Raw genomic sequence first — 27,538 nt, forward strand, 5'->3', positions numbered from 1 at the left:
TGGATGCATTTATGCTTGTCATCCATCAGGAATCAAATGATACTCTAAGTACCACTAGAATCTATGTGCTTCTCAAGTCTTTTACAGTGTAATAATCCTTTAAATAGCGGATTTTTACTGCTAAATTAAATTTAAAATTCAATTACCATAAATAAGAAATAACACATCTGTATCTGCACATTCTTCTCACTGAGCTCAGAGTATAGCATCCTTTCTTCATTCCTTGATTGTGCTTGCCATTTTCAAAGAAAGATTGACCAAACAATTGAGCATAAAGTTAAACATTACTTCCAGATACAATTAAGCCTCAAGGGTTGTCTCTTAGAACCAAACATTGCACACTTGGAATTTTGGTGTACTAATCAGTCTTGGTGATCCAACTGGCTTTCTAACACCTAGCAAATAAAATCTGGACTCTTGTGTATACACTGAAGACCTTCTCCATTGTGATCCTACCATCTTCTTCTCTCATTGCTTCCCCACATAAATGGAACTCCTTAAAAGACCAAGATACCTAATGTCTTATTATCCCTTCTTAAACCATATTTTTCATCCCAAAATGCTTCTTCCTATCTTTCACCCCTATTCCTCAAAAAAGAAGTATAATATATATTTATTGTGGGACCTTCTATGTGTTGGGAAGTTTTGGAGGCACTTGGTATATGGCTTGAAGAAAAACAGACAAAGATCCCTGCTTTCACTGGAGAAAGAGAAATAGACAATAAACGATAAAGAATAACTAAGTAGATGATATAGAATAATAGGTGATAAATGCTAAGAACAACAAAAAAAGCAGAACAGGGTAAGGGAGATTGGGAATGCAGAAGACACAATGTAAATTGAAAAGAAAATGTAGGCTCTAAATTAGCAAAGAAATATGGACTGCAAGTGTCTGTGCTTTAGACAAGAGAGAATTTTTCTTCAAGCATGAGAAATAGATCTGTCCAAGACCATGGAGCTCATTAGTTCAGCCCTAAGGACTAAAGCTCAAGCCTCCTGAAGACCATTCCCAAACTATTCCCATTGCTACTTCTATGCTACAGGGAGGTAAGGAAATGGGTTTGAGAATCAAAAGGACCAGGGTTCAAGCCCTGGCTCATGTCTTGGATGGGTTACTTAACTCTTTTACCTAAAACTTTCTTATCTAGAAAGTGAAGATAATTACTGTACTTACATCAGACATATACAAAGGTAAAGGAAATGATACATAGAAGGCATTTAGACAGTGTCTGAAATATTGTAAGCACACGTTAAGTGGTATTGGAGCTTTTTTGTTTGTTTTTAAATCTCATTAGAATACCTAACACCTATACTAAAACAATGACCTAGCTTAGACATTCACATTAAATGAACATCTATTTATATGTAAAATTTTATATTGTTTAGAGATCTATCATACACGTGATGAGTAGACTAGACCTTTTCATACCAGTGTTTTGTGTTGTTGTTCTTTATAGGAAGCTGACTCCTGGAAGATTTCAATGAAAAAAAAAAAAAATCAATACTACTTAGTGACCTAAACCAATCAGAGATCAAACAAAGTTGGAGGTCATGGTAGCAGATGAAATTCTCCTTCCTCAAACACTGAATTAATCTGAACATTAGTTCATCTTTGAGAAAAACTAATTTTTCACAAAGCCCTCTAATTTTTCTGGAAGAATAAATGCTTCAATTTCTTTCATGATATAGTAAATCATAGCAACCAGAAGAAAGGTATATATTTTACAAGACTATCTTTTTGAAAATTTTCCAGGTCTCCAATAAGAGCAATTTAGAATATAACATAAGGTATATATTCTATCCACCAACATGTGTCTGTATTTTTAGGTACTCATCTGGTAGCACAATATTTTATTTTAGACTCTAAGCACTCCGAGGAAAGGCTTATGTCTTATCCAATTCTTCTCCCACGGTTCCCAGCACAGTACTCCACTCATAGGAGAAACCCAATAAATGTCTAGTCAACACATGAATTAATAAATATCTGGTGCCTTAGTTTATCCTCAGTTGCTAAGAGTCATGGTATACCACACAAAAAATGAATTAGTTCCCATGCACTTCTGTATAAAGACAGAAGCTATAATAACTATGTCATAGATACTGGTGGATCCTAACGGGCCCACTTCCTCTGTACAGTCTCTTTCCAGTTTAATTTTGGACTTGGCCATCTGACTTGCTCTGAGGTAATGACATCATCGAGGGTAACACATATTATATCACTATTTCTTAGACGCTACCAGATTCTCACATTAAGTATTAGAGGCATTTGCACAATGGGGCTTCTTTCTGGAATGTTTCTTGTTAGAGCCCATCTATCATGCTAGAAGAGAGTCTGCCGAGCCTAACGAAACCTGAGATGTCACATGCAGGAGAAAAGAGACACCTCAGTTAACTGGTACCAACTGCCAGCGATGGGAGTGAGGTTACCTTGGATATTCCAGGCTCTGTTGAGCTCCCATCTGATTGTAGCCTCATGTTACTATCCAAGTCAACAACTCATGAAACAGAAGGACTACTCACTGAGCCCAGCCAACCTCCAATAATAAATCATTGTTGTTTTGAGCCATAATACTTTGGTTCGGTTTGATGTGCAGCCATAAATAACTGCAACATAAGTGAAAAGAACACTTGTGTAAGATCCAGAAAAGCATGGGTCCTAGACTCCTTCTTCCACCTATCAGTTTTGAGTTCTTTTGGGCCATTGCAGAACCTGCTAGTATCCTAGTTTCCTCATCTATAAAGTGGATAAAGACACTTACCACACCGAATTACTATGAGGATTAAATTAAATAGTACCACACCTAGCAAGGACCCTCCAAATAGTTAGCTGTCATTGTAAATGTTACTGAAGTAATATAAATAATATGGACTTAATTTCTTGGCAGTGTTATTGATGAAGATTTCATTTGGTAGTCTGACTCAAGATGTATATTATATCACTATTTCTCATCTTCTCTGTCTCTACCAGACTCACACATTAAGAAGAGTGTTAGAAGAGTCGATGAAAAAGTCTGTAATTTGGACTAGCATCTTGACTGCCCACCTGGCCTCCACTTTTCTTCCCCACCACAGTCCCTCATCCACATGGCAGCCAAAGTGACTTGTCCTAATTCCTAAACCATTTCCCATCACTTTCCAGCTTTGAACTACCTATGGTCTAGCAATGAAACCCGAGTAAATTCTAAAGCCCTCCCTATAGCCAAGAGTCCTACCTGGCTGGTCACTGCATTCCTTTCTCATTGCATGGCCCTCCTCTTTCCACTTTGCAATGTCCTCTCCAGCCAGACTGGTCCTTCTTGCTTCTTCAAACACCCCAAGCTCATCTGGACTCAGAGCTTTGCCTTTGCCATTCTTTCTACTTGGAGCAGGCATTCACATGTCTCCCTGGCATCATCTGGATATTAACTCAGATGTCAGCTCAGAGAAGCCTTCTCTGATCAGCAAAAGCAACCCACACCCTCAGTCCTTCTACCGCCAGTTATTTTCAAGCACGACACTTACATTTTATTTTGTTTTTTTGTTGTTGTTGTTGTTTGTTCGTTTGCTTTATTCTTTCTTCCTAGCCCTTAGAACTTGATGTAACATTCATTATTTGTGCATTTTCATGCTCATTGTCTGTTTTCCCTCATGGAAAATGAAAGTCACATGAGATCAAGGTTTCTGTTTTGTTCATTACTTTAGCACCTTTGCCTAGAGCAGGGGTTCACAAATTATAGCCTACAGGCTTCTTTCCGTGTGGCACACAGAGGATGATTTTTCCTTGTTTTAATGGATGAAAAAAAGTCAAAAGAAAAACAGTATTACATGACATGTGAAAATTATATAAAGTTTAAATTATAGTGTCATAAATAAAGGCTTATTAGAACATAGCCACACTTATTATCTATGGCTACCACTGCCATAAAATGGCAGAACCAAATAGCTGCAACAGAGACCATATGACCCGCAATGCATAAAATATTTACTATCTGACCCTTTAACACTTCCCCCCTCCCTCCACACACACATACTTTGATAATCCTGGTCTAGAGCAGTATCTGAATTATGACAGGTGACCATTCTATATGGGTCCAAGGAATGTTTTAAAAGGAAAAAATATATATATCCAACAGTGAAATTTCCTAGGACCCAAGCACAGGTAACATCTGAACAGGAATATGCTTCCCCACGAAAAGCCAATTAAGTTCAAATTTCTGATTAGGCCCTTGGAAGTCCTCCAGGTTCTTCCCTCTTTTCCAAATGCAGTGTGTTTCTATGAGGAGCAGAATGCAACGTCTGCATTCTCATCCAGTGCTCTAATTGATCTACACACAGAGAAAAGCTAAATGAACAGGACTGGAGACATTTGGAAAAATTAAACACAGATTTCTTAATAAAGCTGAAAATAGCTTAATAAAGCTGAAAATAGGCTCCTGGCATCCCAAGGCATGTTTATTTCTGTTTAAATAGATGGCTTCCCATAGACTATTATCAGCTCAGCAAGGGTCCTGGGAAAGAAGTACTTTCTTCCTCCTGTGCATTTTAAGCTCGTTCGTTCCCAATGAAATTCAGCCAGAGACTGTAAAAAGCATCTGCCAGTCTGGATAAAAACAATAACCATGGTCAAGTAATGCTAATGCCTTCAGCTGCCCATTTCTACAGGGCTCTAAACAGATAACAAACAGCCTCAGAGGAGAAGATCAAGCGTTTGACAATTTGTTTTTTTTTTGGTATAAAGGTGGATTCTTGATAAAAGATGAAAATATCAGGTGGAAGTGTAATAGGGCCATTCTCATTAGAAATGTTGTTTTGCAGCTTGTTTATTTACTTGAACCTGGAACATGGTGAACATTTTGGCCGTAAGGAAGTCCGGATGGCACAGGTCCTGCCACCACCACAGAGAAGTGGTGACTAAAACTATGACAGACCCCAGGCAGAGAATGGCCTGTCGATAGCTTCTCTGGGCAATCAGGGGAATAGGTTATGCTACTGGCAGTCAAAGAGGGAAGGCTGTGGAGAGCAAAGGAAATATTTCAAATGAAATCCAAGGCCATTTCCAGAAGGAATAAGAGATCAAAATGGTATCAGGGAAGGGAGTTTACTCAGCAAAAGGAAGAAACAATGATCTCTTTCTAGAACTCTATTTCACTATCAAAAAGGCATTTGATAAGAGATGAAGGAAACAAGAAGTGTGCTGGAAAGAACAAAATGATGAAATGTGCTCACCGAGAGAATGACAGAAAGAAACATGAAAAAGAATAGAAAGGTTTTGAAGAGGCAGCAACTGGACTGAGAAGTGACATAAGAAAAATAACAAATCTTCCTAATCACAAGATTTAGCATAAACTACGATGAGGTATCTAATCAGGTTAATTAATCAATGAAAAGAGTCCATCATTCCAAAAAAAAAAAAAAAAGCCACAGATAAATCAGAGGTTCACATTAAATCCCCAAAAATCTCATCTTACAGATAAACATAATCAAAGTAAGTTTTTGTAGGCAAAATGAGTTCAACAATAATTAAATTGAAGATAAGAAATGATGGAGGGGAAAGTAAGAGCTTTAAATATCAGAGAACGAGCACCTCTGTTAAAATACTTATCACACTCCATTATAATTGCCTAATGGTTGTTGATTTCCTCAATCCTGTGGGATCCTGGAGAGAAAGGACATTGATTCTTAAAGTTGTGTCCTAGTGGCTTCCACAGCTTCCACACCTGCTCAAAGCAAGTACTCAATGGAAGACAAACAGTAGTGAAGAATACGTGAAAGAACGAATAAGTGAAGTTACTGTATAAACAAGTATCTTGCTGCAGGCAAAAATAAAATTGGGATTGAAATAACCTAATTCCATCACAATATGAAAACCCTGAAAAGGATCAATCCCAGAGACTTTTCTTACCCTGGAGAAAACAAGTTCTTTATAAATCCGATCTTCCCACATTTTTTTCTAATGCTTGGCATAAAGTTGATTTTTGACACCATAATACCTCTTCACAGAAATTACATCTTTTACCAATCTGAAGGTTAAAACTAGATGAAGTACCTTAGGTATGTTCTGGCCAAAGCCTTAAATAGTTAAATATAATTTCATTTGAAATTCTTTCACATTTCTTCCACAATACTACTTGTATACACAGAAATCTCAGCTTCTTCCTTTGCTATTACAGATTTCTGCAAATAACTTCAAAATCTCCTCTTTCCTTTTCCACAGAATATTCTATTTAGAAGATAATGTAAATGGCTAACTAGAAAGTGACTCAAAATAAGGAGAATGATTCCTTTTATAGTTAGTAATGATGAGAGTTGAAAAAAAGACAAAAGGAAGAAAGAAAAATATTCTGAACAAAGTTAAATGACTTTGAGGAATGTATTACAGATAACTACATATAATGTTTGACTTATGGATTCATTTATTATGCACAGTTGTATTAAATACATTATTTAATAGGCTATATCAAATAATAAATTAATTTAAAAATATTACTTTCACTTTACCATGATATCATGGAATAATTTCACTTAATCTCTTCTCATGAATCTTGACTTCAAGGTCTTCCCCAATCAAGATCCATTTTTCAACTTGTCTAAAGTTTTTCAAACCTATCTTTGTCCCATCTAAGTTGTTCAGATAAAGCGCCTTTTGAATCTGTGTTTGTTTTCATTGGAAATGTCAAGCAAAGTCGCAAGAATCCAATTGCATGATATTAAGACTTCTTATTTCCCCATTTGTCTAATAGGTAAATATTTGTGATCTCTACAATGTGACTAAAAAACTAAACTGTGTTATTAAGTGTTTTTAAAAGTCAGATATATATAACGACATTCAATACTTGCAATTGTGAAAACACCTTCCCAGGAATAATGACTAATTCTTTGTTGAGGGATTTTTTTTTTTTAGCATCTTTTTAACATTAATTCTCCAGATAATTGCTATGTAAACCCCAAACTGACATAGCTAATGTCATTTTCTCCCCTCCTCCAAATAATTTCTTGTTATTCAAAATAAAAGAACTAACAGACTACCTAGTAATATGAGAACAATTTATTAGGATTTGAATTTAAGGCAATTCCTTTATGCTGAGGGATAGAAAAAGGAAAAAAAATACTCATGTTGTATTTGGACATATGTGATATTTTCTCTCTCTCATAACATTCATTTACATCTATTTTGCATGACCTAAACTTGGCATTAATTAAGCTGACTAGAACCCAGACTACAGTCTTCTTCAGTAGGCAGTTTTTATTCAGACTTTGTTAGTTTTTAAGCATTTGCAAAATTGGAAGCAAAACATTCTAATTTTTTAATTGCTCTTGTGAAGTAGAGCCATTTTTTTTCCATTTGAATTATGTCTCCTTTCTCTTTTCCTTGTGTTTCTTGAAATAAGCAAAATGCAATATATGTATTTGCTTCCCATATTGGCATAAGCAAATTCACTTTTATGTGAAGAACACTTTCCCTGCAAATTCTCAGGGAAACTCCAAGCACCATGTGCTCTCCTTCAAAAAATTTCTAGCTCAGTAATCACCTTCTGGCAGATATTTTACATATTCCCAACTGTGTCTTTAGGTATATTGTCAGTTTTTGGAAACTTCTGTAATGAACCAGAACTGGATTGATTTCTTCAAAATTCTCCTTCTACTTTCAAAATTCAGCATTGCTTTGTTTCCACTTCGTACCATGACTTTAGCTATTCTCTTCCTTCCACAACACATCATTTCTCTTCTAAGTTTTGTCTCTTTTTGTCTACCGTTACTAAAAAGAATTTGACTATTTGATTTATTATTTTTTGAAATGTCATCTCTCTTCAATATTTAATGTTTAGTTCAGGCACCAAAGAGTCTCTTTAATCTGGATATTCTGCCTTTCTCATTTTGGGCTATAGAGGTTGCCCAAAATTTTGAGAAGCAGCTATAGTCATAGTGGTTAGACACTGGTGCCCTTGGCTTGATTTTAATCCTGGCTCTACTACTTACAATCTGATTGATCTTAAGCAAGTTAGTTAACTTTTCTGTTCTTCAGTTTTATTGTCAATATAATTGGGTCACGTGAGGATTAAATGAGGTAATGTATGTAAACTATTTAGAATAGTACCTGACACACAATGTTTAAAAAATGTTAGCAATTCCTTTTTCTATAGGTTATATCAGGAGATAGCTGTAAAATGAAAGGAGAACTTTATCTGGAATTAGAGGACTTGGACTTTCACCCTGGCTCTGTGATGTATTTGCTGTGGAATTAGGCAAAGTGTTTTCTGGACTAATATGCAAAAAAATGAGTGAGTTCTCTGAAAATTTCTTTAAGTCTACGAGTCTATGGAATTACTTTCATGAGGAAACATTGAATGGTGGCTGAAACCTAGTCTACTTTCACAGAAAATTTTGAGAAATTCACAATGCACAAATCCTCATAACCATTTAAAACACTTGAGTTTTAGAGCCACGCTGCTAAAGTTGGAACACAGGTTTCACATCCTGTTAGTTATGTGACCTCAGAGTGGTTTCTTAACCACTCTGTGCCTCAGTTTTCTCATCTATAAAATGAAGATTGCAGTAATAATCATCTAGTAGAGTTGATAGAATTAAATAAAATAAATGTGAAGCATGTAGAACAGTGCATGGAACATAATAAATTATAACAATAATCATAATCCTCTTTGATCCAATTTGGTATGTGTTTAATTAGTACCTACTATATGCAAGGCACTATGTTGAGTAATACAAGATCCAGAACATTGGCTAAAATATGTTTTCTACCCTGAAGGAGCATATAATTTATTAAGGCTCAAGTCGAGTAGATGAACAATTAATAAAAGAGAAAATCTGAGTTGAAGGAGTTCAAAAGTACAATACAAGGTTTATGTAAGTTCAGAGAGAATAAAGGGAGTATATCTGGATGGGGATAAGTCAGAGGCCTTTTCATAAAGGAGGTGATATTTGAACTAGGCCTTAAATAATAGGCAGACTTATAATAGGCAGAGACTAAATTGGGAATGTCCTCAATGAGAAGAATTTCATCACATGGAAGGAAAGTAACAGCTCATATTTAGATAAATGAAGGTGTCTACCTTAGCATATCCACATACGGCATATCTAGGAAAAACAGAACCTCTAAGAGTGAAAAGACAGTGCGGGCTAACATTTTTGAGGACTTTAAATATATTACGAATTGAGGGAACTTTGAAGGAGATTAAACAGAATAATGGCAACCTAAACATTGCTTTAAGGAGATTTATCTGAGATCAATGTAGAAAATGAACTGGAATGAAAAAAAAAAAAAAGAATGTGATGGTGAATAACTAGTTTTTCCATCTGTGTTTCTCAACTTGTAGTTTAAGTGGCTTATAGTAAAACAAAATATAAGAAAATGGAATTAAAAAGCAAAATAAATTAAAATCAAGTAACACAATAGAATGAAAAGAGCAAATTGCATAGAGGAAAATAAAACACTGCTCAAGGCTTTTTCTGCCCTTTCCCAGTGGCCAAGGCAATGTGGGAAATTCTCAATGGATCATATACCTCACAGTATCTAGTAGGAGGAGGACACAAATTCATGGTGAAAAACACACGTTTTTCTGGTCTTCAGTTTTAAGAGGAGTGTTCTCTTTCGGCTTTTTAAACAGATTCAATGTTTTCCCAAAATTCAGAAATGTCCCCTAACAATATTTTGCATACCAGACCTGAAGAAAGCTAAAAGAAGAATGTTTAAGCACCCTTCTATAAAAGTGAGTCTATGAAGGTTATGGTGAGAAGAGATATTTACAGATTGATGCTGTCTGATTGTCCAACTTTGTGTTGATCTTTATTGATATTAGAATTGGAAATTAGATCTCTTTTTAATAGTCTTTGAGAAAGTATACTGATGAGGAAAAGTGCCATCTGGTCACCCTATACACACTCATGACAAATAATCATTTGTTTTAAGCCACTAAATTTTGAAGTGGTTTCTTATGCAGCCATAGACAACCAAAGAAATCTTATTTAATTTTTATAACAATTCTGTGAAGATAAATAGTTACCTTATTTCACAGATGAGCAAATTGGAGATCAGAGAGGTGAAGCAAGGTATCCAATGTCATGCATCTCCTAGGTAGAAGATCTGGGACAAATGTCAGCTATGTGACCTGAGTGAGTGATTTGTAAGGCCATTAACTAAAATAGAGCCATAATGAGAAGGAGTTAATTTAGAGAAAAATCAGACAATTTGTAGTTGCTATTCTTTATAACTTTAGGACTTTAAACAGAGTAAACTGATAAAGCCTAAAATAAAACTGTCAATAAATATAGTACGATAATCTCAGAAAACAGAGGCAGCCTTCCAACCACTTGTTGTACTGCCTTGAAGACATCAGTGTTCTTTAGAGAGAAGCAAGTTTGTAAGGAAAGGTTCATAGACTGAAGCCAGACGGGAGTATTTTGCAATAGATTAGCTCCTTCCAGTCTGACACTCGTAGCTTTGAATTCAGGCCATTCTTTCTTCTTTCCTTTTCACCTTCCTTCCTATCTTTTTTCTATAAATATTTAGAGTGAGCATAAACTAAGGCTTGTCCCTGTCCTAGGTTCTGATGCTATGGTGATAACTCGGTCACTCCTGTTGTCAAGGAATGCACTGTATGGCAAGGTTAATGGGAAGAAAAACATGTAATGATCACCAAAGAGATAAAACACTAGGTAGGATGTACAGAGAGCTCTGGGCAAACTGGGAGAGTTACTCCCCTCAATCTCTGCAAGGAATGGGAAGAGAGTTAGTCAAGGAAGGCTTCCCAAAGATGAGGATGCTTAAGGCTAGTCCTCTAGGATGAAAAGATCATCTTCTGAAGGAGAGAGGAAACAACATCGGGCACAAAGGCCTGATCTAGAAAGAACATATAGCTCTTTAACAATGAACTTAGCACTCAAATTAGAGTACCACACTGTGCTGTTACTGGGGGAAGAAGGGATAGAAATGGTGAACCTGGAAAAGGAAGCAGCGATCGGAACATGGGAGGCCTTTTATGCTATGCTCAGTTGACTTTCTCTTAAGGCCAAAGGAAAGCCATTAAATGAGGCTTTAAGTAGGTAAGTGGCATGATCCTATTTTCCTTTCAGAAAAATCATACTGAATGCACTGTAGAAAATAAACTTAAGGGGGCTAAACTATATACAGGATACTGGTTAGAAGTAACGGAAATTAGGAAGTTACCAATGGTGAAAAAGACTAATGAGAAATGAAGTGCCAGTGAGAAAGAAGAGAGGTGGCAGGATTCAAGAAATAAAAAGGTGATACAGGGACTTGATAAGCACATAAGATTTTCTCCCCTGGTTGAAAGTCATTTATAAATCCATATGTAATTGTAAATTAAATAACTTATCCAGTAAGTTCCAATGACAGCAATGAATTAATATCATTCAACAAGTTCTTCTCGGAATTATATTTCAGAATGGTATATAATAGACAATAACAAACATAATAATTTCTAAAATATAAGTACTTACCGTGTGATAGGTACAGTGCTATACTCTTTATGTGTGTCTTCTCACTCAGTCTTCCCGGTGGCCCTATGAGGTAGTTATTATCTCACTTTACATACAAGAAATGTGAGGCAGTATCCCCTATATCATTAATTTTTGGTTAATTCGATAAACATATTACTTATTTCATATGTATCAGTCATTATGCAAGGATCTACAGAGGACAGAGGAAAAAATACATGGTACTGGCCCTAGAGATGCTCATAGCTAAATAGGAAAACCTAACACTGATAAATGGAAAATTCTACTCTGGTGTACTAGTGCCATCACAGAAGTCTGATCCATGAACTATAGGAACGATTCTGGAGATGAACATCTTTAACAGAGAGGAAACATCAGCTCAAATGCAGCTATCGGCATAAACTCCCACTGTCAACTACAAGTCGATATCTGGCTACTGGCTGTGGTTGATCTGGTTGTACCATGAATAAAGTCCCCTCACCAAAAGAGAAAGTGGCACAGAGTGGATAGTATGGGTTAAGATAACATGGGTTCATGTGGGGGAACTTCAAGCCAAAATCTACCCCTTGCCCTACTCAAGAAACAGTGTCTGTGGTACAGGTCTAGACATGGGCCAATGACATGTCTAATGTCTAATAAGGGGAAGACCATAATTATTTTATAACTGACTTATCCCTGCTTGCCTTGTTCTTCAAGAAAGACTCTAGATAGGGTTGAAAGTAGTCACTTAGTCCTCAAACAAAAATCTAAATGGTTTTCCAAAGCCTAGTCCTGACCGTATACATAATGAAGATAGGTGAGATCTAGGTAATATGAGAAGTCAGAACTTTTGGGAAACTGTAAGGAAATCAGGTCTCTAAGTCCAATGTTTTTAACTTGTGGTCCATGAGCCATGGCAGAATCCAAAGGTTATAGGTGAGACACAAGGATTTCAAAATATCATGAAGGATTCACTGTTCTCTCATCTCACTTCTATCTGCAGGCCATTCCTGCTGATAAAACTACTGTATTAAAACCATTGTGTTTATTTCCTACTTGAGGAATAACAATTTCCAAGCACTAATAAAATAATCATTTCTCAATGATAGCCTTAAAAATACTGTAAATAAAATATAGTAAAATGACAGTAAACATTTAAATTAGCTCAGTGCTTTTCATTTTTCTTACGTACACTCTTTCTTTGAAAGAGAGACTAAAAGAGAGTAAACCATGAGAGATTGTGAAGCAGTGACCATGAAGTTTACAGTACATGGTTCTATTTGAAGAGCAAAGAATCTTGGGCCTGGTGCCTGTTAACCAGGAATTTGACCTGTAGACTCTCGAACCCAACTGAAAGAATTCAAAAATTCACTTTCTAGGAGAGCTGCAGTGCCCAGGGATGTTGATGTGTCAAGAATGACACCAGAGAAATATCTTCTCTAATACAAACAAGACCATGGCGCACGGGAGGAAATCTAGGAGGGAGTGAATGCACTCTCTACTCGTTCAGCTTTACAGTACCTTATTTATTATTGCGGTTACAACGTATATTATGCAGGCAAATTTTATTGCATTAATTAACTCATTAACGACCTCTAGAGGGAAGCCAGACTTCTTTGTAGGCTGGTTTGCTGGATTTTAATGACACAGATAAAGAGAAAATCCATGTGCCAAATTCTGGGAAAGCACCAGGACTCTCCAAATAGCAATGACTTATTTAGAATATCATATCACAGATATGTATGAATTGTGGATTAAACTAGAGAAGAATTTCTCAATACACATATAACACAATAGGTTTGGCTGATTTAAACAAGCAATGCTATGGTATTTATGGCATTTTAATTTAATAGGAAAAAAAATCAGATTAAATAACTTTTCCCCAACTCTTCTGAGTTGGAGCAGAAGCTAGTTTATCTGGAGTCCACACTAGCCAAGTTGGCTGGAATTTCTGAGTGGATAGACTGAGGTAAAGAGTGGGTTAGAAAGACTTTGGGAGGGAATAGTTCAGATTCCAAGGTACTGACAATTTAACTGATTTAAGTGATGTGGTTTATGATATTATTAGTGACATCTACTGTGGTAGCCTGGCCTCCGATATCTGGAGTATGGACATCTTTGTTCTTTATGGATGCCAAGACTGCATTTCGAATGGAGGTGGCATAGGAGTATAGCTTCAGGTAATCCAGCATAATACAACTTGCCAGTAGCATGGCAGTAGGGTTAGCTATATTCTTATTGGCTATATTCTTGCCTGACTGTCTTGCGGCTGTTTCAAATACTGCGTGTTTGGAGCCGTAGTTGGCACCAGGCACAAGGCCCGCTCCACCAACTAACCCTGTGCAGATATTGTTGACAATGTTGCCATAAAGATTGGGCATTACCATGACATCAAACTGCTGGGGTCGGGATACCAGCTGCATGGTGGTGTTATCCACAATCATGCCTTCAAAGGTGATCTGGGGATAGTGGGATGCCACCTCCTTACAGCACTGGAGGAAGAGACCATCTCCCTGTTTCATGATGTTGGCCTTGTGCACAGCTGTCACTTTTTTGCGCCCCATCTTCTGGGCCAGCCAGAAGGCATATTTAGCAATGCGCAAAGACTTGGCCTCAGTAATGATCTTTAGGCTCTGTATCACTCCTTTCACACTCTCATACTCCAAGTTGCTGTATTCACCCTCTGTGTTTTCTCGAACAACTAAGATGTCAACGTTATTGTGCCGGGTCTTCACACCTGGCAGACTCTTAAAATGGATGACATTGGCATAGAGATCTAGAGCAGTGCGAAACATGTTGTTGAGGGATTTCTGAGATGGTGGCAGGTTGTGGTCAGTTTCAATGTTGCCCTTCAGGGCCACACGGTTTCGACGGACTGCCATGATGGCATTGTGAAGGTCCTCTTCACAAGAAGTGGCATTAACTCTCACCTCCTCAAAGTCCACAGGCACATGCGCGTATCGGAACACAGACTTGACCTGCAGCATAAGCTCAGGCCCAATGCCATCCCCAGGAACCATAGTCACAGTGTGCCGCCCACCATATTTGGCTGATGGAGGAATACTGTATTTAAATGAGAAGCTCCTCAGTGAGGTCTCGTGGCTAAGTAAAACCTCCCAAGAATGGCCGAGAACGGTAGGTCGGAATATGACCTTCACAAAGCAACTGGCAGCTGTCAGTATCTTCAATGCCATTATCATTAAGTGGAGATTAATTTATGTAAAAGTATGTCTGTCCTCTTGCTCTTTCTTTGACCTGGCTTCTTTTGGTGGCATTCTAAATGCATAATTCTTGCCTAGGTCACAACAGTCTCTCCTTCTCTGTATTCTGTTTTGAACATTCTATGGCAGTGAGAGAGAGAGAGAGCTAGTCAAGAGGAAATGTGATGGGTTATATAATAGAAAATACATTTTGGAATTGGATAACAGTTCTTTAGGCACATTCAATGTGCTAAGCTCTGTATAATATACCTTTTAAAAAAATAGACTTTATATTTTACAGCAGTTTTAGGTTCACAGCAAAAGTGAATGGCAGGTACAGATATTTCCCACACAGCCCCTGCTCCAGCAAAGGCACAGCCTCCTCCATTGTCAAAACCCTACACTTCAATTGCAAACTTGTTACAATCAAGGAAACTACATTTACACATAGTTTAAATTAGAGTTTACACTAGGTATTGTACATTCTTAGTTTGGACAAATTCTAGTGACATGTATCTGTCATTACAGTAACATACAGAGTAGTTTCACAGCCCTAAAAATCCTCTTTGCTTTGCTTGCTCATCATCCCTCCCTCTCCCCTAACCACTGGTAACCACTGATCATTTTAGTGTCTCCAAAGTTTTGCATTTCCCAGAACATCATATAACTGGAATCATATACTATTACAGCCCTTTCAGATTGGCTTCTTTGACTTGGTAATATGCGGTTAAGTTTCCTCTGCACTTTTCATGGCTTGATAGCTCATTTCTTTTTAGTGCTGAATAATATTCCACTGTCAGGATGTACTACAGTTTATTCATTCACTTAATGGACATCTTGGTTGTTTCCAAGTTTGAGCTGCTATAAGCATCTATGTGTAGGTTTTGTATAGACATAAATTTTCAATTCATTTGGGTAAATAACATAACAAGGAGCACAACTTCTAGATCCTATGGTAAAGTATAATTAGTTTTGTCAGAAATTGCTAAACTGTACCATAAAAGTGGTTGTACCATTTTACATTATCACCAGCAATGAATGAGATGTCCTGTTGTTCAATACCCTTGGTAGCATTTGACACTGTTAGTATGCCAGATTTTGGCCATTCTGATTGGCATGTAGAGGCATCTCACTGTTGTTTCACTTTGCGTTTCCCTAATGACATATAATGTGGAGCATCTTTTCATGTGCTTACTTACCATCTATCTGTGTTCTTTGATGAGGTATCTGTCCAGGATTTTGATCCATTCTTAATTGGGTTATTTTCTTATTGTTGAGTTTTAAGAGTTCTTAAACTCTTAAATATTTTTTGATAACAGTCCTTTATCAGATGTGATTTTAGAAATAATTTCTCCCAGTCTGTGACTTTTCTTCTCATTCTCTTGACATTGCACAGAAGTTTTTCATTTTAATTAAGTTTAGCTTATTATTTTTTTCATGGATCCTGCCTTTGATGTTGTATCTAAAAAGTCCTCTCCATACCCAAAGTTAACTAGATTTTTTTCCTATATTTTCTTCTAGAAGTTTTATAGTTTTACATCTTATATACGTCTATGATCCATTTTGAGTTAATTTTTGTGGAAGGTTTAAGATCTTTGTTTATATTAAATTTTTTTTGCATGTGAATTTCCAGTTGTTCAGCACCATTTACTGAAAAATCTATTGTGTTGCCTTTGCTCCTTTGTCAAAGATCAGTTAACTATTTATGTGAGTCTATTTCTGGGCTCTCTATTCTCTTACATTGATTTATTCATCTCCTCTTCTGCCAATACCACACTGTCTTGATTAGTGTAGCTTTATAGTAAGTCTTGAAGTCAACTACTGTCAGTCATCCAGCTTTGCTTTTCTTCAATATTGTGCTGGTTATTCTAGGTCTTTTACTTCTTTGTGTAAACTGTGGAATTAGTTTGTCAATATTCACAGAACAACGTGCTGAAATTTTGATTAAGTTTTTATTGAATCTATAGATCAAATTGGGAAGAACTGTTATCTTGACAATATTAAGTCTTCCTATCCATGAAGATGGAAGATCTCTCAATTTATTGAGTTCTTCCATGATTCTATTCATCAGAGTTTTGTATTTTTCCTCATATAAATCTTATATATTTTTTGTTAAGTTTATACCTAAATATTTCATTTTGGGGGGTGCTAATGTAAATAATATTGTGTTTTTAATTTCAAATTCCACTTATTCATTGCTACATGGTATATATAGGAAATTAATTGACTTCTATATATTAACCTTACATCCTGAAATTGTGCTATAGTTACTTATTATTAGTTCTGGGAGTTTATTGATTTTTTCAGATTTTCTACACATAACAGCTTGTCATCTCCAAGCAGAAAACAGTTTTATTTCTTCCTTCTCATGCTGCATACCTTTTATTTCCTTTTCTCATCTTACTCCATTGATTCAAAATTCTAGTATGATATTGAAAAGAAGTGGTAGGAGGGGACATCCTTGACTTCTACTTGATCTTACTGGGAAAGGTTTGTGTTTCTCACCATGAAGTATGATTTTAGCTTTAGTTTATCTGTAGGTATTTTTTATCAAGTTTTTGCAGTCCCCCTCTATTTCTAGTATATGGAGAGCTTTTATCATGAATGGGTGTTGGATTCTGTCAAGTGCTTTTCTGAATTTACTGATATAATCATTCAATTTTTCTTTTTTAATCTGTTGAAGTAATAAATTACATGAATTGATTTTCAAATGTTGAACCAGCCTGGCATACCTGAGATAAATCTCATTTAACTGTAATATATAATTTTTTCATACATTGTTGAATTCAATTTGTCAATATTTTGTTAAGGATTTTTGCACCTATGCTTATGAGACCTATTGACCTGTAGTTCTCTTATAATATCTTTGTCTGGTTTTGATACTAGGGTAATAAATGCTGGCCTCATAGAATGAGTTAAAAAGTATTTCCTGTTTCTAGCTTCAGAAATATAGAAAATCGATATAATTTTTTCCTTGGATGTTTGTTAGAGCTTACCAGTGAACTCATCTGGATCTGATGATTTCTGTTTTGAAAGGCTATTAATTATTGCTTTAAATTTTAAAATATAAACAGGCATATTTCAGAGATATTGAGGGTACAGTTGCAGACTACTGCAATAAAGTGAATAACACAATAAAGCGAGTTATAATCGTTTTACTGGTGGAGGGCCTTGCCTTCAATTTGTAAAATAAACATCTGTGAAGCATAGTAAAGTGAAGCCCAATAAAACAAGGTATGCCTGTACAGGCCTATTTAGACTGTCTGTTTCTTTTTGTGTGAGTTTTGGCAAATTGTGTTTTTTAAGGAATTGGTCCATTTCATCTAGGTTATCAAATTTGTAGGCATAAAGTTGTTCATTCCTTAATTAACCTTTTTTAATGTCTATAGGATCTGTAGTAATGTCTTATCTTTCATTTCTGATATTAGTAATTTGTGCTCTCTTTTTTTCGTAGCCTGACTCAATGCTTATCAAACAGCTTTTGATTTTGTTGATTTTCTCTCTTAATTTTATCTTTTAAATTTCATTAATTTCTTCCCATATTCTTAATATTTCCTTTCTTCTGCTAACTTTTGATTTAAGTTACTCTTCTTTTTCTAGTTTCCTAATGTGGAAGCTTATATTATTGATTTTAGATCTTTCTTCCTTCCACTGTTTTCACTGATTCCCATAAATTTGATCAGTTGTATTTTCATCTTGTTCAAAACATTTTTTAATTTCTCTTGAGAGTTCTTCTTTGACTCATGTGTTATTTAGAAGTGTGTTGTTCAATGTCTCATTTATTTGGGAAATTTCTAGCTGTCTTTCTGTTATTGATTTCTAGTTTAATTCCACTGTGGTCTGAGAGCAGACTTTGTATGATTTCAATTCTTTTAAATTTTATGGCCCAGAATGTAGTCTGTATTGGTGACTGTTCCATGTGAGTTTGAGAAGAGAATGTATATTCTGTTGTTGTTGGGTGAATTAATCTATAGATGTCAAATATACTCAGGTGATTAATGGTGTTGAGTTCAACTATGTCCTGGGTTTCTGCCTGCTGGAGTTTGTTCCTTTTTGTTGTTGTTAACTTTTTAAGAAATTGCCAAACACTTTTCCAAAATAGTTGTACCATTTTATATCTCCACCAGCAATGTATGGGAATTAGAGCTTTTTCATATCCTCACCAACACTTTGGTATTACTGTATTTTTATTTTCAGCTATTCTAATGGGTTGTAGTGGTATTTTTGATTTACCTTTCCCATCTCACTGACATGAAACTTTTTTTTAATGTATGCTCCCATCTCAGTGCTACAAGCATTAATATCAGATATTTCTAGAAATCAGTCAGCCCTAGAAAGCTGACAACTTCTATGCTTCCTAAAGCTATCCCAGCTATGCCATTTAATTAAAAAATAAGCATATCTTTAATTATGGACCAGCCACAATCCCATTCTCATTTAACTTTCAGGTACCCATATCCCTGATGCAGATTAGTGGTTGTTAGGGAGGTAGGTAACTTATTTATAAAGACTTTCAAAGGACTATTAAAATCCAAGAGGATGATGACACAAACTTAATAATGGCTACCATTACAGAATACCCACCCATCTAAGGTGCTGGGCTGGATATTTTACACATCATCATAAGCTACATTACATATCAAGGTAGGCATTACAGTCCCCATTTTACAGATGAAGAAGGTGGCTATCACAGATCCTACAAATTCATATTATTGTAAATGAACAGAAAGTAGCAACAGGTGAGGTGAGTACTTCTAGGGGTACTAGCGGCCCAGGCCAGTGCTTTCAAACCTGATCAACCTAGGATCTCACTGAAATACAGATTCTAATTCAGTAGTTCTGGTGAGGGAGGAGTATAGATTCTGCATTTCTAAGGAGCTCCCCAGTGATACAGATTCCACTGGCCCTCTTACCACACTTTGTATATCAAGGGCCTGTCTTTACCTCCACACAAAGTCCAGTCAGGTCAAGGCCAGCATTAGATGTGCTGGGAGTAAAGAGAGGAAGTAGTACTGCTCCCTCCTCCTAAAAATTGAAGTAAAATGGCTACAGAGTAGGAGCCAGCTGGATACCTGTTTGTCACTTCTTATGTCAAATAAGATAGATAACAGCTGTCTACCACCAGTGCCAGGGGCTAGAGAAGGTGAGAATATCAGGATAGAACACTGGTAGAAAAACGACGCAGACCCAGCTGCACAATGTTATTTCTACCAATGAGTCACCTTTGCATGAGCATGCACTCCGGTCCTCTTCCTGACATCGGAAAGGAGAGAAACCTTTTAAAGGTGTGGATGAAGAAGAAAGAAAGCCCTGAGACTGGGATTACAATTTGGATGATGGTTGACATTTTAACAGATTGACCTACCAATGCCCCTGGACAACGGAAAAACTTTACCCTCAATGGAACAAAAATAAGCTATGTATATGTTGTGCAGGTATAAGAATAACAAGAATGCCATGGTTTTGCATGTTTGAGTGGTAAGAGTTTAACCAAGTCTATTGTAAGTGTGATGTTGAGGCAGTAAAAGTGTTTAAGTAAGGGAGAAATATAATCCTACTTGTATTTAAAACTGATCCTTTGGGAGGATAATTTGGAGGGCAAACAGTAAGGTGGCTAGTCTGGTGGCAAGTAGGCAAATAATAGGCTATCACTGTGGTTTTCAAAGAGTGATCCCCAAAGCAGCAGCAGCAGGATCACCCAGAACTGGTTAAAATGCAATTTCTTGGAACTCTCCCTAGACTTATTGAATCAGAAAGTTTGGACTCGGGACCCAACAATCCGTGCTTGAATGATTCTGATGCATTCTGACATTTAAGAATCGCTGGGCTATGAAATGGTCCCAATAGAAAATGATGAGCAGTTATAGTTTGGTGAAGGCAGTGAGGAAGAAGAGAAATACTTTCAGAGAAATTTAAGAGATAAATGAGATGAGGTTATTCGCCCAGGAGAGATTAAATATTATTCTTATTTTTTTTTTTTAACAGACTACGTGAATGATGATGCAATCAATAAAAATGTACAACACTGAAAAAACAGTTTGGGTGGTGGAACAGGATAGAAAATTAGCTCAGTTTCAGGTACAATGTGCCGTAGGGAGCCTGTTATAACATCCACATAAAGATGCCCAGCGGGCGGCTTAATAAATGAGTCTTCAGCTCCAGAGAAAGGATTGTGGGTGATGATACAGACTCAGAAGCCTTGCATATATCTAGTTAACCACACAGGGGAATATAAAATAGCCTCAAGAAGAGATTTTCAACTTTTCTTCTGCTATGACAGATGATGAATGGCATTCATATGAGATCCATTCTCAAGAGTATACTACGATTGTAATGAAAACCAAACAAACACATATATAAACAAAAGGAGTTTGTCGAATAAAGCAAAGAGTTCCCAATCAGTTTGTTTTTATAGGTCATATTTACAAAAGTATTTGTACTTTAGCAAATGATTACTAAAATCACTTAATGATCTAAAAACATGCCATTTTTTGAGGAAAAAAATATATATGGCTAATCTAATATAAAAACTATATAAAGCTGTATTTTAAGGGATCAAATTCAGACCTCTACAGGTAGTATTTAAAAAGTCAGCATGTACTAGTAAAGATAAAGAAAATGGTTCAAAAGTATAGCATGTCATGGTTATATTTAGCCGTGATGTTAACATCAACAGCATTATTTCACGTCATGTGGATGACCACTCTGCTTTCATTTGGAAATTGTAACTAGAGCCTCATTCTTATTTCTAGGCCCTGCGGACACATACACGTGCTTTCTTCATTTCTCTTCCTTATTAAAAATGTATCCATTCATAAAATCAAAGAAACACAACTATAAATTCAGTTTACAAATTATAATATTTCAAAATTGCTGTAACTATCAATGACACATCTACAACCATAGTTCATGGAAATTTTCAGCAAATCCAAAGTGGACTACAAATTTTGCACGATTCACTTCCAGCTAACTCTTAATTCTACCTTTTCTCAAAGAAGCAAGCACACACTATTAAAATGCAAATGAATGACTGTGCCATCTTTATAATGGTAACTTTGAAATGAGTCTAATTATTTTAAAAAGTAAATCATTCACAAGTGCTTGTAACTTAATGTCTATGAATAAGTGAGTGTCTTTGACATATGTCATGACTGATCGTAACACTGGAATGTGCCATGCCTCTAAAGGTAAGAAGCACTAGGCTACGAAGATACTTATAGAAAAGTATAGAAAAGTGGTGACGAAATTGGGTGTCATTAGTATTTGAACTATTTGAGGAGGATAACTAGAAAAGAAGTGATCTGGGTGGTAGGAGGAGAATGAATAGATAATGTCATAAAGCCAAGAGGAGTAAAACACTCAAGAAATGAATGGTCAGCCTTGTCATGATCTTGTTAGAGGTTAATTAAATTAGAAGTACAATGATGAGGTCACTGACAATCTCCATGAGGCTGTGCAGATTAGTGATTGAGAGCCTGGGCACTGGAGCCAACACTGTGCCATGTATGACTTCTGCCACTTTTGCAAGTTTCATGATCTCTTTTGGAACTTATATTCTATTGGGAATAGAGAGCAGAAAATATTAGATGATAGATGATAGATAGATAGATGATAGATAGATAGATAGATAGATAGACAGATAGATGATAGATAGATAGATAGATAGATGAGAGAGAGATAATATAGAGACAGGTAAGCAAGCAACACATAAGTGGATCTTTTAAGTATCCACATAAGTATCAGAAAGAAGAAATGCTATGAAACAAATGTAAAATCTGCTTGCCTCCAAGAAGCTTACATTCTAGGCATAGTTAAACTAAATGTTTTGAGGTAGAATACGAACTGGATGCTAAATGGCTCCTGAGTTACGCAGCTGGGATGTGGACGTGCAGATGGCTACAGAAGGGCTTCAGTAAAATCTTAAGGAAGGGTGAGCAGCTGGTAAGTACAGAGGAGAAGAGAAGATGTCTGAGATGAAGGCAAAATTGAAAGGCCTGTAGGGTACACTAAGCATCTCCATTCAGCTGAAAGGAAGAGTTTATGTAGGAAAATAGTGGCAGGCAAAAGGGGAAGGTAAATTGGAGTCTGAAGGTAGAGAGCCATGAATGGCAAAGTAAGGAAATTTATGATACCCTTAAGGCAATAGAGAAACATTTAAAGTTTTATAATAAAAATATAAGGTTTTAAAAGATACTACTTTGAAAAGGAAAACATGCGCTTAAAAAAGAAAAAGAGATACAGTACACTTTCAATGCCCAAGACGACTTTATCCTAAAGCTTTGCCTTAATGAAAGCAAAAATTTTAAAGATTCTCCCTCTCTCCCCCTTTCTCCCCCTTTCTCCCTCCCTTCCCCTCCAAGAAAACTCCTGAAATCCACTTCATGTTGTCATACAGAGCTAACTTATTATGAACATTGTTTCATCAATAATTTTCCTTAAAATGTCAATGCACAGAGACTTAGCTTATTCCATTTTCTCTGTTGCACAATTAACACAACTTCTCCCCTGTCAATTAATCACCGTTTAATAACCACAGAAGAGCTGACAGATGCACAGGTCTTACAGAGAGCTGTGGCAAGCCAGACTTAAAGTAGTCCAGAAATGTTCTCTTTGTTTTCCAAAAGAGAATACACATTGCATGATACCAAATCCACTGCAGAAGCCCTTGTTCGAGAAAGAGCTACATTTATTTTTACACTAAGAAGAGTTTTCTGGATATCATTTTCATTTAGAACATTATTCCCTGCCCCAGCCCCTGCACAAAGGATAGAGGTAAGGAATTCACATTATTCATGCATTGGGGCGGGGAGGTGCTGTCTGAAACAGTGGAGTTTATAGTCCAGTAACAAACTGATGTTTAAGCAGCAACATTAGCCTTTGTTGAAAAGAAGATAGGTGACGACTCGAGATTACAGGTAAATTGGAAACAGCTTATTCTTTTTTATTTTTCTAACGCAACTTCACAGCCACGTGAGCAATTCCATTACATACTTTTTTATTACTATCTAGGGCCTTGATTATGCCACTCTAAATTCTCTCTCACTATCTGGGAGGACTGTGGTCTTCCAAGAACTATTCACAAATGTGATTATAATATTTTTCTTCAACTGTTCTACATTTTAGAGGCTTTCCTCTTAACCAGGATAAGAGAAGCTCTTTGTGCTAATAATGATTGGATGCATGAGTCAATTAAGTCCTCTTTGTTATGCATATCTAAGTTTTTAGTTCATATCTCTCTCTCCCTCCCTCGTCTCTTCCTCTCTCCCTCTCTCATTCTCTCTCTCTCAACAACTGCTGACACCAACTCAGGCAACCATATACTGTGGGTTTTCCCAAAAGTTCCCAATTTCAATTCACCCAAAATCATAGTCCCTCTAACACACATCTCACACTTGTTAAACCAGCATGACCCAGTTTCTACAATGAGGTTATTATAATAACTACAGAATCTAGAAATCAGAGAGGGCTTCCTGAGGCCAGCTGTTTTCGTCAACTGGTTTATCCCTGGTCAATATTACAAAGTAAGAGTAATTGTATAAACCAAAAAAAAAAAAAAAAAAAAAAAGTTCTCAGATGGATTCTCTCTAGCCTCCCCATCCTCTACTGGCAAATGTTCTCCCTTCCTTCGAGATGGAAAATGGCCTCTACTAGGCACCATATCCAAGGATGTGTTAGGTAACACTTCTTCTTAACTCTAAAAAGGCAACTATGAGGTAGGTGTTATTCTCATTAACTTATAAATAAGGAAACTAATATGCCAAGAAGATTAATAACTCTTCCTAAGTCAGCAGAAGATTTAAATTTGGATCTCTTCTCCCTAAGCCTGGGCTTTTCCCCCTACATCGTGCTGCTTGTCTTCTTCTGTGCTTTTATATGTCTCCACGTGCTCCTCTCTCCTCTCACTTCTATCCCTGAGTATGAAAGAAAGAGTCCCACACAAAAACCAAAGCACCACGGTAGGCTGTCAGGCATTTAATAGAAAAACTTTAATTATATAAAACTAAAAATGTCCACAAATTTCCAAGTAAAGATGATTGGTTAAATGCATGCACTTGTATGTGCTCCTTTTCGAAATCCTATTAAATTATATTTGTTTTTTGTTTTTTTTTTTAAGATTGTATACCAACAAGGACAATGAGTATGATAAAGAAGACAACAAAACCGGAAACTGAAAAGCAGATGAAGGAGTGATGACTTCGGATCTGAAAAAGCTTAATTCCAAACACTCTGAGAAAAGTTAAGAGACGATGTGTTTTGTACCACAGAACCCAAAAGGCCCAGGAATGAGCAACACCAGATACCTCTGAGAGTGGCAGGTAAAAGTGGGTTGAAGGTCTCTTTAAGAGTAGGCAGACACCCAAATCTTTTGCTTAGTTACATGACTCCCCCTCCACCAACCTAGGGGAAGATGGGACATGTATGCTATACACTGGGGAACACCATGCACGATTGAGTGCAAGTCTGATATTGAATTCTGGGAAAATAAGTTTATATAGTAAACTGGATGCTGAAAATGAGTTTAGATTTCCTGGGAAGGAGTTTAGAACAATATTTTCTAAAGAAACCAACAAACTAAAAATAAAATATTTAAAGTTATTGACAATTAAGCATTTCCCAAGAAAGAATTACCCAGATCACCCTATAATGGATTCCACTGTCAACCGTCACATCCTTATTTGTACTGAATTTTTCATTAGTGTTTTATTATCTACTTCTCAAGTATGAGTGAAGAGCCAGGGTCAAACATTTGAGGAAAGCTTCGAATATAAAAGACTGAAGCCAAAACAAATCAATAGACAGAAATAATGAGGAGGATACAGGGACTCCATTAAGAAAAGAATACTTCGAATAAACTATTGCTAATGTCCTAAGAATAAAAGGACACTACATTCATGAAACAAAAACAATATGCCATGAAAAAACATAGAAAGAGAAAAAGTGATCTTGAAGTATGAAAGAAAATAGCAGCTACATAAAGCTCAGTAAAAGGGTTGGAAGATAAAGTAGAAGATATCCCCAAATGGTAGGTGAAAATGGTAAACGCATGGGAATAAGAAGTAAAATAAGAAAGCTTGAGAACCAGTAAATCCAGCATCCAAATACTGCCAGAAAGAGAAAAAGGAGACAAAATAAGTGAGTATGAAAGAGTATGGGACAAGTCACCAAACATATAATGCAAGAACATTTACATACTTAAGAAATTATCAATATCTAAATAGAAAAGGTCCACCAAGTGCCCAGCACAATGGAGGAGAATTATACCCATGTCATCATGAAACTTAAAGCCATGGATTTCAAAATAAAGGATAAAAAGTCAGAAAGGCATGGAAACTGGAAAGCAGTTTCCGTGGTGGACTTCTCAAATTCTATATTGGAACCTAAAGAGCAATGGAACAATGCCTCCAAAATTCTAAGGAAAAATGATTTATGACCCCAAAACACAATGCCTTTTCAAATTATTAATCAAAGATGAAGATAAAATTACTTACTAGACATGTACCTTGTGCTTGCTATGTGCAACATAGTTTTCTAAGTAATTCTTAAATAACCCATTTAATAAAAGTAAGATAGTTTTCAGAAAAGCAAGGTCTCAAAAATTTTGCTCCCACACACCCTATCATCATGTAATTAATGGATAATGTGCTCCATCAAGCCAGAGTAGGAAACCAAGAAAGAGTATGAATGATATACAGAAACAGGGTCTTCCACCCCAGGGAGAGGCAAAGGAGCTCTCCAAAATCATGGTGAACAGAGATTCCCAGGACATGGGCTATGCAGTGAGAATAGAAATCAACCATCCTTTGGAGGAGATTTATTCAAAAACATGACAGGGTTAATGTCTTTGAAAGTATTTATACAACTGGTGAAAGTATGGGGATAAATTATGGTAAATCCATAGTAAACTAAGCAATAAGATGATAAACTAGATTATTAATGGCAGGAAATAAAGAGTTGTTCAAGAAGGGAAGTCAAATATATTCGATAATTCATTTATCAAGCATACACACAGTCATAATAACAAATACAGAATATTGATCTAACAAAAAGATATGCGGAGACGTGTGTGAAAGATAGCCAAATCTCATCTTACGTGGTGGGAAGTCAATAAAAATACGCCAAAACTGGGAATATGAAGAAGTAGCAAAGAAACCTGCTATTTAGAGATATGAACAAAAATATCAAATAATTCTGTGAAAAGTATGAAAGTGGCTGCCTCTAGGAACAAGAAATGGGGAATGTTTTCCAGGGGATTAATCTTTATAAAGCCTTCTAGACCCCATTTACCTTAAAATTATATGTGCGTATAAATCTAATAGAAATACGAATTAACTTTTTTACTTTCAAAATTGATTTTCCCTTTTAAAGCAGCAAAATATAAGGGCTAAAAGTCAGTAGATTGTTTGAGTTCTAATCCTGGCTCCTTCATTTATAACTATTTGACCTTGGGAAAATTGCTTACATCTCTTTTTGCCTCTTTACTCTTGTGTAATAATATCAGGGTAATAATATCTTCCTCAGAGTCTTGTGAGGATTAAATACATGCAATTTGGACAGTTCCTAGCTCAATGTATGCTTATAATCATTATTATTGGTGAAAATGCAATATTTGAGGGTATTTTGTATTAGCCTAAAAAGTTTTTAAAACCTAAGAGTATGTCATTTCATTTTATTTCAACCCCCAATTACGTATTTTGCCCCCAAATTATAATTTAAAAAAAAATTCTAAGAACCAATAAACTAGCATTCTAAATAGTAATGATTTTAAGCAAACTTTTGATAACTGAATAGTTATTTACTTGATCACTACAATGTCTATTCAATAAGGTATAGAAGGTTCTTTAATATTATATCTACCTAAAAAATATTTACAGCCCTTAACATTCTAACCTTCCTCCACTTAATAATTT

At 36.1% G+C, this 27,538-nt stretch overlaps 2 protein-coding genes across 2 annotated transcripts in view; both read right to left on the reverse strand.

The window, feature by feature from the left end:
• LOC105293752 (protein kinase C-binding protein NELL1-like) overlaps positions 1-27,538 on the reverse strand; it is a 282,706-nt gene that overhangs the window by 222,953 nt on the left and 32,215 nt on the right. The window lies entirely within an intron of this gene.
• On the reverse strand, positions 13,363-14,892 carry LOC105293737 (isocitrate dehydrogenase [NAD] subunit gamma, mitochondrial-like). Its single transcript, XM_011362591.2, has one exon. The coding sequence runs from the start codon at positions 14,628-14,630 to the stop codon at positions 13,470-13,472; it is 1,161 nt and encodes a 386-aa protein (XP_011360893.2). The 5' UTR covers positions 14,631-14,892; the 3' UTR covers positions 13,363-13,469.

This window comes from Pteropus vampyrus, unplaced genomic scaffold, assembly GCF_000151845.1.
Source record: "Pteropus vampyrus isolate Shadow unplaced genomic scaffold, Pvam_2.0 Scaffold76, whole genome shotgun sequence".
Classification (NCBI taxonomy): domain Eukaryota; kingdom Metazoa; phylum Chordata; class Mammalia; order Chiroptera; family Pteropodidae; genus Pteropus; species Pteropus vampyrus.

Excerpts from the sequence above, each read along its gene's own strand:
- LOC105293737 (XM_011362591.2), bottom strand. The coding sequence starts at position 14,630 with ATGATAATGGCATTGAAGATACTGACAGCTGCCAGTTGCTTTGTGAAG.